We start from the raw sequence: 17,554 nt of genomic DNA on the forward strand, positions 1-17,554 counted from the left end.
TTAAAAACACGACATTCAATAGCAAAATCGTCTCCTCCGCACCCTGTCTGAACTGTGTATCGTTGTTTCTTTGTGTTGAAATCAGATGTTATAATCTGCGGGCTGATCAAATCGAGACTGCGAACAAAGAACAGAGCTCCGATGGAGTAAAAACCAGCCGATTCCACCTTAAATGTCATTTGCGTCTGTGGCGGAGACCTAGGCGCCATCTTCGGTCCACCTTAAGCGCACAATGTGGCCAACGAACGAAAGCGTACCAGCCAGGCTTCCGTCCTCATTCTCCAGCCGGGGGATCGCACTCTGGCTTCCCAGCTTTGACACAGCGTCACTTGAGAAACAGCAGAGTGGGGAGAAGAAAAAAGAGAAAAAAGACGCACTCGGGCCAAACCCCACCAGCAAGAGAAGATGTCCGAGCCCAATAAGTACCGAGAGTGGATCCTGGAAACAATCGACTCTCTCCGCTCGAGGAAAGCCCGTCCGGATCTGGAGAGGATTTGTCGAATGGTCCGGAGACGACACGGGTCAGACCCGGACCGAACCAGGACAGAACTGGAAAAACTGATTCAAGAGCAGACGGTGCTCAAAGTTAGCTACAAGGGGTCCATATCGTACCGGAATGCGGCGAAGGTGCAGAGGAAAAGCAGAAAGAAGAGTGAGTTTACGGCCGCTGGCAGCAGCAGCAGCAGCGCGGAGGCAGCGAGGGAGCGGACCAAACACGACCATCTGAACAACAACGGCGACAGTGCGCACAGCTTCACCGACCAGGAGGAGGGCGAGGAGGACTCGGAGCCCAGCCCGGACCCCCACACCCAAACATCAGCCAGCACCACCGAGAACAAGCTCAAGCCTGCCTCCAGCCCGAGTAGCGGAAACGGGTGCCTCATTTGTGGCGCAACAACGGGCTGCGCTGTCGGGAGCGGCTGTAAAGGGGAGAAAGCAAGTGCACCGAGAGACAAGGGATTAGGACCGCAGGGAGCGGGGGACTGCCCGTCGCCCGCTGTCAGTCACAGAACAAACGCACGCGACGGCGGTGATGCAAGCGGGATAACACCGAGCACCGCGGAGGCAGCTCCTGGAGAGACGGAGCCGCGTTTGTCAAGAGATGACACCCAGGACAAAACTTGCTCTGGGAGCGTCAGCAACCTCCCTCAGCAGCAACAACAGCAGAGACAGAAGCAGACTATGCCCCTCAAGCCCAAACTTCGAGTCGGAGGAGGGGGAACCACAACAGCGGGGAACCACGCCAACTCCGACCTGGGCGACAGATTGGTGGCTTCAGTTCGCAGCCTGTCCGAGAAAAGCACCCGAGGGGGCTCCGCCGCCGCGACCAGAGGCCACACGAAGCCGCTCGGGCGGAAGGAGATTTTGGGCTATCTGAGCAGCCAGGAACGGCTGTCGGAGGAGAAGCTGACCCGAGGCAAAGTCAAAGTGGTCATGGAGAGAGAGGTGGCGAGGGGCAGACTGCGCAGGACCCGCTGCGGGAACATTACTCTTCCTCTGAGGGGGATGGTGGCGGAGGAGCCGAAGAATGCGTCCGCTGACAGACTTGTAAAGAGCGCACTGCAGGACGAGCACGCAGGGAGAAAGGTGGGCACCGCTAACTTAATATGTCCAACACGTCCCGGTTATACAGGGCGCCGAACGGCGCCGGCGTCTCGGCTTGCTGAGACATCATGAGCTGTTCAAATCGCACGCACGGCACCAGGACGCGCTCGGCTTCCTTTACCACATTTTTTTGTTTTGTTTCTTGGTCAACCACGATATTTTAGGCGACATACAAAAGTGTTTGAGGAGATCACATTAATGAAGATTAATTGTTGTTTCTGCAATTTGTCGGCGGGATGTGGCCGTGCCTGTGTTGCGTTTGTGTTGTGTGTGTGTGTGTGTGTGTGTGTGTGTGTGCGCGCGTGTACGCGTGGCTCCGCTTCCTGCACAAAAGGTGCGGGTTACACAGGGCTGCCGGAGCAGACGGCTCCGGAGCGGCTTCCCCCCTGGCACCCAGGATGAGCGCGCGCACACACCATAAAAGAGCGTCTTCTGCGTGGCGCGAGCTGGTTGAGTTGCCGTTGCCACATCACTATACGAGGGTTCATTACATTTCATCTCTGCTCTCAGGAACTTTAGCTGCGCGGAACAGAGCGCGGGGTGTCCGGGCCTGCCGCGCGGTATAGGCGGTGTCTGTCTAAACTTGAGACGTGCCGCTGCCGCTCTCATGTGGGCGCTGCTCTGCTCTGTCGCGCAGGCCGGCGGAGGACTCAGCCCAAACAGCTGAGCACCGTGTTTGTTAGCCTCATACCACTCCTGTAACCCCGGAGCTTTGTGTTTCTCCACCCCTCGTCATACCCGCATCTCTCGTTTCGTGCCTCATTAAATCCTTTGTATCATTTCTGATACTCTCCTCCCTCACATGGTGGGTGCAGACTTGAGTAGGCTACAGTAGTCAGCTATCGTTATTTCAGATTTCTGTTTCCCCAAGTGGGCGGTGTTTGTCCTCTAGCCCACTCTCTCTGTGTTAAACTCAGAGCCTGACTCAGGTGTTGCCCACTGTCCGGTGGGGGAACAAGGTGTGCTTTAATTGCCCTCATACAACTTTATCTGTCATTGCAGCCGCCGTCCCCCTCTCTCCGGGAGAATGAGCCGATGGAAACAGCCAGTGAAGAAGAGAATGAGGAAGAGGAGGAGGAGGAAGAGGAGGAGGATCCCCGGAGTTCTGATGAGGAGGCGGGAGGACTATCCCCGGTAGCCATGACTACCGAACCAGAGCTCATTGAGAAAACCACAGAAGAAGTTGAGATCCAGACAGCATCGAAGCACGAGAGCCCTCAGCAGCAGCAGCACGGGGGAAAAGGTGTGTGTGTGTGTGTGTGTGTGTGTGTGTGTGTGTGTGTGTGTGTGTGTGTGTGTGTGTGTGTGTGTGTGTGTGTGTGTGTGTGTGTGTGTGTGTGTGTGTGTGTGCGCGTGCGTGTGTGTGAACGCGTGTGTGAACTTGCGGCTGGGAATGGTTGATTAAAGGCCCTAATTATCGCTGGTAACCTTCCGCTGGTGATCACAAGGCCACTATCATGACAGCTTACTGCTGCTTTACCTACAAGTACTACGAGTGCTTTTGTTTATTTGTTGCCTATTAATTGGAATTAAGCTCTTTTGTAAGAACATTATTAATAACGTTAACTAATATATTCGATTTTTATATAAATAATGAGTTTACTATTGTCACTAACTTTATTAATGCTTTTTTATATCACTGTTGTTTTTATCATCTATTTCTGAGGAGAAAACCTAAATAATTGACCTAAATAATTTTGACATTAATTCTATTATAAACTACAAATGTACTACTACTACTGCTGTTGCTACCAACAACAACAACACTACTAATAATAATAATAGTAATAATGATATTAATAACGACGATAATAATGACAATAACAATAATGAAAGTGATAGTCTTTAATCTTTTCCCTCTTCCATCTTGGTTTGGCTGCTGGTCTCACAGGGATGTGCGGACTTGATTCCGTCACCAGGACGCCACGTCTACCTGTTCAGGGAGCTGCGCTGTCACAATGTAACAGCGCACACTTGGAGGACAGAGCTGTCGTCTCTGATCAGCTACATCTGGAGGCACAAGTAAGTGCGAGAATGTGCATCTGTCCTGATGTTTTTTATTGTTGGATGATGCATTATCAAAACTCACATCAAAATTAGTCAGAAGCCAACCATGAAATGCACCATCATGTTAGAGTCTGACTGGCCTTTGTTGCATCTCTCCTGTCATCTCAATACTTCTGTCTTTAATAAAGGCTAAAAACTCTCCCAAAATACGCTAAACCATGTCTCATCTCAATTCCTTTAGTGAGGAAAGAGGTAGTGAGACCATTGACCTTATTAATTAATGCCACGATGAAAACATTCTCCATTACAAGTAAAATGCCTGCATTCAAGTAGAAGTAGAGAAGTACTAACAGAAAAATGTTCCTTGGTAGTATAAAAAAGTACTTATTATGCGGAATAGCCCTTTTAATATTGTATAATTATATGCTACATACTATATTGTTATTAATTATGCATTAATGTGTATGATATTGTAGCTGGTCAAGGCAGTGCCAAGTATTTTATTTTACCTTTATACTATTTGTATAATATTTTCTCCAAAATTGTAGTAAAGTAGGAATACAAAGTAGCATGAAATGTAGAGAAATACTCAAATGAATTGTCGCTTCTGTGAGTTTGTACTGAAGCACAATATTTGAGTGAATGTATTTAGTTATTTTCCACCGCTGTTGGCAAAGTGAGCCTTGGAAGATGTATTTTGTGTAAATGACATGATTTTCAAAGGGCTCTTTTCAAAACATCATTGATATTTTGATTATGATTTTCTGCACACTTGCAGTGGTACACTTAGCTCGCATTAGCTATAACCAGGATCAAAGGGTTCCCTCTATAGTGTGAGCATACACAGCATGCCTGAACCTCATTCACATGCACACTTTAAAACTGAATCCATAAGCACAGATTGGGCTTGTGAATGTTAGAAATGCATTTCAATTAATGCCAAAGGTCAATATTGTTCTTGTTGTCAGTAATCCGTGACAGTTTCACTCTCAAATGTTGTGTGGAACTAAATGTGAGCAAAATGCATCTTGGGATATTGACAGGTACCCAGTGGAGTTTACAAAAAGATAACAACAAAAAAAAACGTAGTTATGCTGACTTTAACTGTTTCCCACCAAAATGCATTGTGTGTATTCATGAGGCCTACCACTCCGTTGGTTGCATTTCCTTACACATAAAGCACATGCCAAGCCTTTCTTTGTTTTTGTTTACATCCACGTTTACTAGCAGTCATTTTCCTCCCTGCTTTTGTTGCTGCATTGCTACATTTACTTCCACCAACTGTCGATCAATCGTGTGAAACCAGAACTGTGAATAGAATCCCCCACGTGTGCACAATACAAACAAAACAGGGACAGCGCTACTAGCCGTCAGAATTTTACAAGGTTATCTTTAAGTAATTAAAATGCAGTGTTCTGTGTGATACTATTTTGTTTTAAATCCCCAGCTCATGAAAATTAGTACATGTGTGTTAACTTAACGGGAGACACCACAGGTGAATACTGTAAGAAATGAAACCGGGCAAATCTTTTTTGTATTACACATTTTCTGAAATTGTAGGTTTAATATGCAAGTGAGGCATTATCTTATCAAATATGTGTTAATTTACATACATTTCCAAAATAAAAAATCTGAGCATTGGATAGGTTCAATGGTTTGTTGATATGCTTGAGAGAATTTGGGATATCTCTTTTTACCACTCCATAAATCAGAAAATACTGTCAAAAGCCATTAAAAAAAACATTTATTTATTGGGAATAAAATGTTTCATTAATCCGACTATGAATTAATTGAAATACGAACAAACACTTCTGTAAAAACTGGAACATTGTTGTGTATGTAAGTGCTACTGAAGTGGAGATGTATCAGCCTTTAAAGACACGTGTTGTAACATGTCATACATTGCAGTCCACTATGCTGAATAGTGTAAAATAACTGATCAATTAAATGAAACTAGAAAATGAAACTTCCCCACTTTCTCCATTTTATATTTAAAAATGCAATTGAGTCATTATCCAATGCTAACTGTTGGTGACTTTTTGGGAAATCTACAGACGCAAAAAGACAAATTAATAAAATAAACCCCTGAATGTGTATTTTGGATGTTTTTTTTCTCCCACTAGTCTGAAAGAAGACATCTTATGAAAGCAAAATAGAACAAAATCTCAAAATGAATCAGTGCAACAGAAAATGAGGATTTTGCCTGCAGTTTCTCCCCTTAAAGGGTAACTTCTGTACTTTTCAACCTGGACCTTCATTTCCCAGGTTTTTTGTGTTTAAGTGACGATCTGAAATCCCCCCCCCCCCCCCCCCCCCCCCCCCCCTTCTCTCTTCTCTCTACATACAGAGCCAGATGCAGCATGACAGAATCAACCACATCTCCTCAGACTTCAATAGTGAGTGCTGCTTTACAGATCAGCTCAAAATGTCTGTGTGTTTTGCCGGCTAGCGGTGGCGACAGGTAATCAGACTGTGCTTTGTTGTTCCCACCGTATAGGCTTGGAGTCTAAAACGGAAGTCGGCGTGTCGTCCTGCCTGCTCACACCCACCGCGTCGCCGAGAGACTCCGGCATGTCTGAGGAACGAGGGATGGACGGAGGAGGAGGGTGAGTACAGCAGAGACGCTGGAGACACTGGAGACGCAGGTTCATTGAGTTGGCTTGCTTGCCTTTTTGGGTCTGTTACAATGTCTGTTTTAGTAAAGAGAGGTTCTCACTTCGCTGTAGTCTGGCTCTGTGAGGTTAATTTCCATCTTAACATCCAATAAATCACCATCAGGCATTTCATGTTTTCTCCGTATCGTGAAATCCAAGAAAACTCTTTCCCTGACTGTATAACCTTCAACCTGCAAGAAACAAGTCGGGAACACATCATTGACATCTCATCACCTTTACAATTGATATGGCGAAGTTGTTAGCAAAGAGTTGCTTATTTTCTCACCCTGCAGTTACAGAGCAACATCACCATTTATTTGGAGTCGTGTGTGTGTGTCCACTTGATGAAGTACAGTAATCCCTCTGATTCGACTCCTGAGGGAAATATCTGTCTCTTTAGCTGTTCATTCTCCACTATGTTCAGCATCTCGTCTCTAACTGTGTCTGTCTGCAGTTTGGTGCTCAGCGGGTAGTGTCCGGTGGGTCTTTAAGAGATTGTTTTTTATGCTATGAAGTGCTGACAGTGAACCAAAATAGTAAAGTTGCAGCAAAACAGTGAGCTGAAACTCTCTATAACGCTCTGTAAAGATGAGGGGAGCTGCAGATTCTGTAAGTTCATTTCTACGAGCGTAATGTGAAAATATTGATTATAGCCGTTTTTAAATGAAGTGAAACAAAGTCCGGCCATTCAATAATATTTAGAACTTAATACCTCCTGTTTACACTAACAATGATGCAGTGTAAACTCAAGGTTCATGGTTTGATTTATCCATCAGTGAAAACAAGGAAATCACAGTGTCCCATTCTAATAGACCAGCACTAAATACCATAAAAAAGGGAATGAACAGCCATTAAACCCGACATAAAAAAAAACAACGTTTCCTAATTAAAATGTCAGCTCTGACATGACGTTACGAGTTCACGATTTCAACATCCCCTGCAGGTTTTGTAATGGGCCAACCGCACCTCTTCCTCACCTCCCTAGGTTTATGAAGTCTGAGGGGGCCAGTGGGGGCCCAGTGGACTGGACAGTGTCTGATGTGGTCAGTTATTTCACAGCAGCAGGTTTCCCTGAACAGGCTGCTGCCTTCAGGACCCAGGTGAGCCTGTAATCCCTTTAACAAACACTAGAGGCCACCAGAGACAGCGTTAATGGCTGTACTTGAACCTTTTATCAGTTGTAACCTTCATCTACCTACCACATTGCTTTGCTCTCTTCATTAGGAAATCGATGGCAAGTCTCTTCTCCTCATGCAGCGTAACGATGTTTTGACTGGCCTGTCAATCAGACTCGGGCCCGCCCTCAAGATCTATGAGCGTCATGTAAAGGTTCTGCAGAAAACGCACTTTGAGGAAGACGACTGTTAATGACTGCTATGTCTGTATCCACATATAGCTCAAGTAATCCTATAAAAATGCATGTATGATATATACGCTTCACTTTTCATCTCATGTCAACCAGCACACACACACACACAGCTCTGTTTCTCTTCCTCTGGCCCTCTAAACTGTTCTGGTCCAGAAACGACACAGAAATGAGACTGGATGGACAACGAGGATTTTCTACCACCACAGAGCACAAAAGTCGGAGGGAGAAAGCAGACTCATACAATCTTAAGATGCAGAGGTTAAAAAAACTAGAAAAGTAATGCAATTTCTCTTTTTTTATTTACAATGATCAAGCACTTTGCCATTTCTTGACTAAACTGTGCAAAATGGTTTGTTTTTCGACTGTTGTCTTGTGCGGACCTTGATGCACATTTTGAAAGAGGTCGTGGTTATTCTGTGTGGAAGAATACATTTCCTTTTTTTGAGGCTTTAATTCAAGGGTTTCTCGCTTGTGGGTTAGGGTTTATCATTGAACACAGACTGTATGTGTGTGGAGGCATCACGGAGCACGTTGGATTGAGCAGAAACGTATTAGAAATTGACCAGATTAAATACATTCTAGCTGGATGGACCCGTCATAGTCGTCCTGTATATATCGAGATAAAATCCTGTGCAGGTTGTTGGTCAACGCAATAAGTTGATAGCTCCTCCTAGATGTTTGAGAGGTTGTTGAATCTTGTAAGCTCTCAGATCGACAGGTTGTTTTTGTGTATCTGAGTGACATTCAGTTTTTAAAAATGTTTTTAAGCAGAGCTAGCCGTGATCTGTTCCGGCCTATGCATCGCCATAGGGGGGCCGGTTTCACAAAGACAGACTTTGACGGTGGCTGCGATCAAACCAGTCAGACTCCAGAAGGACATCACAATTCATCCGCTGCACGAAGCTTAAGTAGGGATGCATTTGCAATGAATTGTGGGTACATTTTATGGGTACATTTTTCTGTCGTTTGGTGCCACTGGTCAGCAGGTTTCACTGGTTGTTACCATGTAAAAATGGCCTGAGGTTAGCGTGGCTAAGATTTTAGGCTTAAAATATGCATTAATGTAAAGTCTAACACTACAGGTCTGAAATATCTTTGTGAAACTGGCCTCAGAGTCTGGTGCAGGAATTTCTATCAGACACGCCAGCTAACTGGTCTGAAATCAGCAGAACAATCAACTCTCATCTGAGTGTAAATATATTGAAAGTAAGTCAATTTAATCAGCCTCCATCAGTAAATTATTAAAAACAATTATCTAACTGAAAGATGCTGTCGCAGGGTAAAGCTGAGTCAATCAATCAACTCATCTCATCCCACCAGCAGTTTTGAACAGTTTTTACCGGTCAAACTTTAAAAAACCAAATGCTGTCCAATGATCACACATCTCATTCCCACCTCCACTGTAACGTCATACATTCCAGGTTCGGCATCTCTTTTGTGCATGCATTATCAAATGACTTTTCCCCCTCATATTTCTATGTTTATATTTCTGTGTTCAGCATATTGGTTTCATTTTGTGAATGTTTTCAATCCACTCTCCACACACTGACCTCCTCTACCTCTCTCCTCTCGTTTGTCCCTTCATTTTCTTTGCAACTTCCATGAACATTATTTTCAGGTTATTACACTTAGTCTACGGCGCATGTTTCAGTGTTTGCTGCCCCTGTTAGCATTCAGATAATTTCATTGTCATTAGTTAAATCTGTAGGAGGGGGACAGCTGTGTTTGAGTCCGGATTCTCACAAGGGGAATGTACAGTGCGTCTACGCGCTTGTTGCGTGTCTGAAGTTATATGTGAAAGGACAATTTCAGTAATAAAAGTTTGAATCAAAACACCACGATGTGTCCATTCTGAGTGTGTGTGTGTGTGTGTGAACAAGTGTTGCACGTACTGTATAAACAGTGTTTGTGTATGATTGTGCTCATTTGGGGGCTGTGTGTGTCTCTGTGTACCAGACACAAATGTGCATATGTGTGAGGGAGGGAATCCAACAACACAGCAGCCGGGTTCCCCTCAGTCACAACGACAAGAAGTCGAAGGAGGAAAGACCATACTGTGTTTCAGAAGAGAACAGACGAGACAGACTATGAGTCTGTTCTTTTGGAAAATAGGCTCCATACACCACTTAGTTTGACAGTAAATAATTCACAGTAAGTCGGAAGGTGTTCATTTGCTGGTAAGAAGCAGGGGGAGGAGGAAATATCACTCTATATCTGTCCTGGGACACTCTCCAAGGTAAGTGCTTGGGATATGTGTGTGTGTGTGTGAGTGTATGAAAGTTTGTGTGTGCACACGATGGGGTTACAAATAAGACGGGCATATTTATACCGCCACTGATAAACAGATAGACTGCAGCTCCCACAAACATGGTGGTTGTATAGGCAACAGACGAGAAAGAAAAAGACTTGAGACTCTGCTGGGAACTTCAGGGCTCCAGGAAGACCAAAACCCCACCAGGGCAGTTCAGATCTGGCAGAACCTGAAACCGCTGACGCCCATCACAGCCGGAATCAGACCACACAAGATCGGCTCCTGAATACAACACAGCAAACGACAGTAAGGGAGCAGATCTTGGTGTGAAGGAGGATATCTGACGGGACAAAGGAGAGCAGTCATGCCAGGCTCAGGAGGAGCAGAGTGAGTGACAGCTGCATGTGTACAGTTTGTGTGTGTGCGTGGATGTGTGTGTCCATATGCATATTTAAACATACGTTACAATATTTAGCATTAGCATATTTTATCCAGTATATGTTTGCTTCACAAATCTGGTTCCAACTTATAAACTATGCAAATTGCATCTGCAGTTGAACAGGTTTTTAAAACTACAGAATATTTTTGACATCGCCTCAAAACTATTGATAAGTTAACACTATTTTGTTTACGTGTAGAGGCCCATAGAGTTGCTACGTGCTGAGCCAAAGAGGGTCTAAATACAGCTCAGTGTCACATGAGGAAATAAGAGCTACAAGTGCAAAGACTGCATGTTCAGAGAGTCATAATATGTCTCTTGTTTTCGAAGCTCAAAGGGAGAAGATTTCTCCACTGCCATCCTAAAGCAGAAACACAGACCGAACAGACTCATTGTGGACGAAGCTCTCAATGAAGACAGCAGCATTGTCAGCCTGTCACAGGTCTGTGTGTGTGTGTTGTGGAGGGGGGGGGTTACAAACATATATATCCTGGTATGTTTGTATTTCTTCTGAGAATTTTGTTTTTGCACTAGAATAAGACAGAGGAGCTGCAGCTCTTCCGGGGGGACACGGTGGTGTTGAGAGGGAGGAAGCGCCGCGAGACGGTGTGCATTGTCCTGAATGATGACTCCTGTGGACCAGAAAGAATACGCATGACTCGTGTGACGCGCAGCAACCTGCGTGTCCGGCTCGGTGATGTCATCAGGTGGATTTCGCACCTGTGCCTTTGTGTGCGGTATGGAGTTGCATGTGAGGTTTGACAACATGAAGTGACCGAGATGTGTGTGTGTGTTATCACAGTATTCATGCCTGCCCTGACATCAAGTACGGGAAAAGGATCCATGTCCTCCCTATAGATGACACCATCCAGGGCCTGACAGGAAACCTCTATGACGTTTTCCTCAAACCGTATTTTCTGGAGGCTTACCGGCCCATACATATAGGTACTGCAACTCCATCATACCACAGTAAAACAGCTCTGTTCCTACTATGATCGGGTCATCACCTCACCGTCATCTAGAGCACCCTTACATGTCCCTTTGTGTGGTGACTTTTGTTTTTACCCGTGTTGCCAGATGACATCTTCTTGGTGAGGGGGAGCATGCGGGCGGTGGAGTTCAAGGTGGTGGAGACTGACCCCAGCCCTCACTGCATCGTTGCTCCGGACACTGTCATCTACTGCGAGGGGGAGCCAATCAAAAGAGAGGTCTGTGAGAGATTTAAGATTGTGTGCCAGCTCTATACTACAACACTAATTTCATCAAACAAATGTACTAAATGCACTATTTTGGTAGTTAAAGTGGAAGAAATGTAACGTGCTGTTTGTTATAACAGGAAATGATCCGAGGCACATACCTACAGACATTCATTTGAAATTTGAAAAAGTATTTAGTATTTAATAGCTAAATTCGCTGCATGATCATCTATATTTTGTCACTTTTTCCCCAACTATCAATCACTCCTCTCTTATCCATAGTACATTACATTGCAGAACGACTGCATGAACACCACACTCAAAAATGTGGGAATTTCCATTTGTGTGATGGTCTTTTAAATGGTACTTAATTCATGTCATGTTTCTATTGTGAAAGATCTACATATTGAAAACTAGAATCTCATCTGCAGGCTAATGAAGTAAACTAAAGCTGGTTATCTTGTGATTTCATGTAACCTTATTGGCATCGGGAACCGCTGAGTGTACACCACATTCGGGACTGAGAATGAACTCAACCAGGTCTGATTCTTGCATATTGCCTTGTGACAGGATGAGGAGGAGAGCCTAAATGACATCGGCTACGACGACATCGGAGGCTGTCGGAAACAGCTTGCCCAGATCAAAGAGATGGTGGAGCTTCCTCTGAGACACCCTGGCCTTTTCAAGGCTATAGGAGTTAAGGTGTCATACAGATACACACAGAAACACACAGAAACACCGACCCCATCCACTCTTATTGCTGCTTCTTTTATTTCTTACATTATCTTATAATGTCTCAGTGTGTTGTTCCCTCTTTCAGCCCCCCAGAGGTATCCTGCTGTACGGCCCTGCGGGCACAGGGAAGACCCTGGTGGCCCGGGCTGTAGCCAATGAAACTGGTGCCTTCTTCTTCCTCATCAATGGTAAGGCTTTGTTTTCACGCAGTGACACGGTGAGATCCTTTGTACACACGAAGGGAGGAAAAAGGTGCTGATCATGCTCTTGCAAAGTGAAAAAACTTTGAAAAAAAGGCTTACAGAGTTACTGATTGGAAATTCCAATTCCCTCATCGGTGTTCTTATTTATAGATCTGTGTGGGAGGAAATATGTCGTACATGCTGTGCATTATTCTGTGACAAGGTCCTGAGATCATGAGTAAGCTGGCGGGAGAGTCAGAGAGCAACCTAAGAAAGGCGTTTGAGGAGGCAGAGAAAAACGCTCCAGCCATCATCTTTATTGATGAGCTGGATGCCATCGCTCCCAAGAGAGAGAAGGTAAACATTGGAGAATGGCTACAAAATGCATGTACAGATCTGTATGTGCATAAACTCTCTGTAACAACTGTACAATCAAGTGTGCGCTTCTTTTCTCTGAATGCAAACAAATGCAAGGAAAAATGAAAAACATTTGTCTTTAACTTTGTGTGTGTGTGTGTGTGTGTGTGTGTGTGTGTGTGTGTGTGTGTGTGTGTGTGTAGACCCATGGTGAAGTGGAGAGACGTATAGTCTCTCAGCTCCTGACCCTGATGGATGGACTGAAGCAAAGAGCTCATGTAGTTGTCATGGCAGCTACAAACCGACCAAATAGCGTGGACCCCGCTCTGAGACGTTTTGGTCAGGACACACACACACACACACACACACACACACACACACACACACACACACAAAAGCAATCACATACAAATGGTGATGTCTCTTTCCAGGCAGGTTTGACCGGGAGATTGACATTGGAATCCCTGATTCGACGGGGAGACTGGAGATTCTGGAGATTCACACCAAAAACATGAAATTGTCTGACGACGTCGACCTGGAGAGGGTGAGGAAGTGTAACAGCCTGGGCCAAAAGCAACAGAAATAACTACTTTTTCATTGTCTAATAACAAGCTGTAACAATTAGTTAGTCAAGAAAAAGTTATTTTTGAGAGTATTTTTTAAGCAAAAACACCAAACATAACGTAGTTCCAGCTCTTTTTTCTTTGTCTTATGCGATAGTGCTTTTGCCACCTTTGTTTTTGTGTTGTGAAGGGATTTTAACATTTTTTTTATTATTAATTGAGAACATAGTTGACGGATTAATCGATCATGAAAATAATCGTTATTTGCAGCTTTAATGAAAATAGAAATAATGAGGTGTGCTGAGATATCCTCGTGTAACAGGATTAGCTTTTGGCCAAAGACGAGAATATTATTATTGTAATATATGTTCCCCATGATAATGTTTTTATAGTAACTGTACTACTGTCTTCACTGAGATAAAGTGAGAGGGAATTTGAAATTAGTATTTTCTTCTAGTGAAAAATGATTTTAGTAAAAAATTAAATCCACTATATTTCTGTATTTTGCGCATTATATAATTAGACAGTAAATAGTATAACCTAAATTACAAAAAAATGTGAGAAAATAAAACCACTCTGTGAAAAGGTAAGATGGGAATTGTGACTTATTCTTAATATAACTATATGTAAAAATGCAAATGTTCACCTTTTAGTGCAAACCGATTCAATTGAGTTTAACTGACTTCACTCTCATGTTGGTGGCGTTGCCGTTTAACAGCACAGTCCCGTTAACATCACTGTATCTGGTTTCAGTGTTGAACAAAGGAGCTATAAACAAAAACGTTACCTTCAGCAATCACACTACCTTTTGATGGCGTCCATCCCAATCTTGATATGCATGTGTGCTGTTTAATGCATTTATATCAGTGCTATTTAACATATCTCAGATTGCCAAAGACACCCACGGCCATGTAGGCGCCGACATGGCTGCTTTGTGCTCAGAAGCTGCTCTGCAAACGATCCGCAAGAAGATGACCCTCATAGACCTGGAGGACGACTCCATCGATGCTGACCTGCTCAACTCAATGGCTGTCACCATGGATGACTTCCAGGTACGCACACACATGCACGCAAATACACACATCCTGACTTTTGTTCTTCCAGACCGTATGTGGGTGTATTAATTCCTCAAAGAACACAACTGTGCATCTCGTCATTTGTAACCAAACAATAAAAGCTAGACGTGAATATTTCTAAATGATTAAAGAGAGATCCATGTCCTTTCCTCATCACTCCTCGTGTCCTTTCCTTATCACTCATCGTGTCCACCCTCAGTGGGCTCTGAGTCAGAGCAACCCTTCAGCTCTGAGAGAAACCCTTGTAGAGGTGCCTCAGGTGAACTGGGCGGACGTCGGAGGACTGGACGAGGTCAAGAGAGAACTGCAAGAGCTTGTTCAGGTGGAAGAAACACTCGCACACTCACACCACCAGACTCTGCACGTACCTCCAAACACAAGCCCCGTCAACAATCCCATCTCTTCACTCTCCTCAGTACCCTGTTGAGTATCCGGACAAGTTCCTGAAGTTCGGTATGACTCCATCTCGTGGAGTATTGTTCTACGGCCCTCCGGGCTGCGGGAAAACCCTGCTGGCTAAGGCCATCGCCAACGAGTGCCAGGCAAACTTTATCTCCATCAAAGGACCCGAGATGCTCACCATGTGGTTTGGAGAATCAGAGGCAAATGTCAGAGACGTGTTTGATAAGGTGAGAGCAGAGAAATGAAAAAAGAAAAAAGGATGATTGTTGGAGGATAGACATTTGTTTCTCACTGTAACCTTGCTGACCTTCTCTGTCTCCAGGCCAGACAGGCAGCCCCCTGCATCTTGTTTTTCGACGAGTTAGACTCCATTGCCAAATCCAGGGGAGGCGGAGGTGGGGATGGAAGTGGTGCAGCTGACAGAGTCATCAACCAGATACTCACAGAGATGGACGGCATGTCGGACAAAAAAAATGTTTTCATCATTGGTGCCACAAACAGGTGCACATGTGGGAATTTGTATTTAATGACTGTGGTTTGAGAGGGCAGCACGCTGGAAGTAATGATTCTCATCTCACTTCCTTTACTCCTCTTGCCACACCAGACCAGACATCATCGACTCTGCCATCCTGCGGCCGGGCCGCTTAGACCAGCTCATCTACATCCCGCTCCCAGACAAACTATCTCGCACAGCGATCCTGAACGCCAACCTGCGCAAGTCCCCTGTCGCACAAGTTGGTGAAACACACACATATATGGAGATGAATTTCTCTGTAACATATCTTCCTCATGTACGCAAGAGAGAGAGAACAGAAAATGAAACGTTGGTCTGCCCCTTTATACAAATTTAATTTGGGACAATAAAGTCTATATCTTATCTTAGATGATGGTGGTAAAATGTATGTAAGTATTCATTGTGAGGAGTGTTGCTCTTTCTCTTTGCCTTTGCTCCTCCTTTCTCTTCTTCCTGTAGGACGTGAACCTGGACTACCTGTCTGGCATCACAGAGGGTTTCTCCGGAGCTGACCTGACAGAGATCTGCCAGCGGGCCTGTAAGCTGGCCATCCGTGAGGCCATCGAGGCCGAGATCGAGGCTGAGCGTCAGAGGCAGAACAAACCAGACATCCCCATGGTCAGACTGCCGGGCTGTTACGGCGCTGCATACATGCTTATTTACACTGTACTATAATGTATTCAACAGGAGACTGATAGTTGTGTCTCTCTGGCTTTTTCTAAACACACACACACACACACGCATCACTCCTCAAAGCAGTACCAGGCTGTGTGTGTGCTTGGTACATAAAGAGACTGTGGAAGATAAAAAAGTTCCCCAATGGGCGGCTGTGGGTTTTGTGATTCTCAGCCCTTAGACTGGGAACACACACACACACACACACACACACACACACACACACACACACACACACACACACACACACACACACACACACACACGGTGTACTGTTTCGATATGAGGTCCACATCATGTTTTTCTCTTCCTGCAGGATGAGGAATATGATCCAGTCCCAGAGCTCAGAAAGGACCACTTTGAAGAGGCGATGCGATTTGCTCGTCGCTCTGTCAGTGACAATGACATCCGCAAGTATGAAATGTTCGCTCAAACTCTGCAGCAGAGCCGAGGTTTTGGAAACTTCAGGTACATATTATGATAGAACAACTGTGTCACAGAAGATGTAGTCTTGGATTCTTCAAGATACATTCAAGACTCAACCCTTTCCCCCCCACCTAGGTTCCCCTCTGCTACTGGCGCCCAGTCTGGAGGTCAGGGGTCAGGCGGGCCAGATGTGTCCAGTGAGGAAGGCAATGACGATCTCTACCAGTGACAGAAAACTCATCATATAGTTGAACAGCTTCTAAATGTTTTCCTTTTCCCCTGCTGAGCCTGGCTTCCTTATAGGAGTGATGCATAATGGGAGTGGAAATAACAAGATACAAAGGGAAACTTGGGGAAATCACAGTTATAATAATCATAAAGAATCTTTATAGTCACTGTAAAAACCAATGTGAGCCAGTGATGAAAGAATAAATGTGTCAAACAAAACATCAGAGCTTTGGGTTTTCACACTGTAATCTGTTTGCAATATGAAAGTTATGTAAGTTGTGTTTAAAATGTGATGAATAAAAATACATTAAAATGCCATGCCTCTTAGGTTTATCTTGGGATACTGACTGCAGTTTTTTTTTACAGGTACGTGGCTCGCTGTCACACTGTCATGGCTTAATGGGACACTTGAATACAACTCGTGTTCATTTTATTAGTAAATAACACTACTACAGCTTTAAATAGTCTCAGTTTGATCTGCTAAAGTTTTAAAGGTACCAATACACCCCAACAAAATAAATCAATATATATATATATATATATATATATATATATATATATATTAGTAGTGTGAAAGCAATGCATTTTGTCCTTTTTGTAATCTAACTGTGGACAATTTAGTTCTGAGGCCTTCATGGCCACTGAGGGTCTGGGGCTCTGGTGCGGTTGCCCACTTGGCTTGGTGAGCCAGCTTTGCTAGAAAATATTGAATATTGAGCTAAACAGTAATGTTTTTGTACGGTTAACATTATTCAATACTTAAAACTGAATAAGTAGTTTTTACCAGTATTTAGTAAACGCTAAGTTATCGGAAACAACCGCAGCCTCGGAACCTTTGTTAGTTGGCTAGAAAGAAGGTGTTTCTCTGACGTACC

General features: G+C 44.3%; 2 protein-coding genes across 2 annotated transcripts; both read left to right on the forward strand.

The window, feature by feature from the left end:
- Positions 1-405: 405 nt before the first annotated feature.
- Positions 406-7,634, forward strand: samd1b (sterile alpha motif domain containing 1b; the record flags this gene model as incomplete). Its single annotated transcript, XM_079159986.1, has 7 exons — positions 406-1,587; positions 2,608-2,848; positions 3,497-3,627; positions 5,966-6,008; positions 6,110-6,218; positions 7,252-7,366; positions 7,491-7,634. The coding sequence occupies 7 exons, from the start codon at positions 406-408 to the stop codon at positions 7,632-7,634; spliced, it is 1,965 nt and encodes a 654-aa protein (XP_079016112.1).
- A 2,290-nt stretch (positions 7,635-9,924) lies between these two features.
- Positions 9,925-16,985, forward strand: LOC306696418 (transitional endoplasmic reticulum ATPase-like). Its single transcript, XM_079160022.1, has 18 exons — positions 9,925-10,273; positions 10,656-10,767; positions 10,860-11,032; positions 11,128-11,270; positions 11,403-11,533; positions 12,092-12,223; positions 12,342-12,444; positions 12,662-12,795; positions 12,999-13,134; positions 13,227-13,339; positions 14,246-14,410; positions 14,634-14,756; positions 14,851-15,063; positions 15,159-15,337; positions 15,441-15,570; positions 15,810-15,968; positions 16,342-16,493; positions 16,587-16,985. The coding sequence occupies exons 1-18, from the start codon at positions 10,251-10,253 to the stop codon at positions 16,678-16,680; spliced, it is 2,415 nt and encodes an 804-aa protein (XP_079016148.1). The 5' UTR covers positions 9,925-10,250; the 3' UTR covers positions 16,681-16,985.
- Positions 16,986-17,554: the final 569 nt, after the last annotated feature.

Source organism: Pholis gunnellus, assembly GCF_910591455.1.
Source record: "Pholis gunnellus genome assembly, chromosome: 5".
NCBI lineage: Eukaryota > Metazoa > Chordata > Actinopteri > Perciformes > Pholidae > Pholis > Pholis gunnellus.

Bases quoted from the DNA above. Each gene is read 5' to 3' on its own strand.
- LOC306696418 (XM_079160022.1), top strand. From the start codon at position 10,251: ATGCCAGGCTCAGGAGGAGCAGA. The intron at 11,271-11,402 runs GTACTGCAACTC...CCGTGTTGCCAG, and splicing joins TTACCGGCCCATACATATAG to ATGACATCTTCTTGGTGAGG. The intron at 16,494-16,586 runs GTACATATTATG...CCCCCCACCTAG, and splicing joins CGAGGTTTTGGAAACTTCAG to GTTCCCCTCTGCTACTGGCG.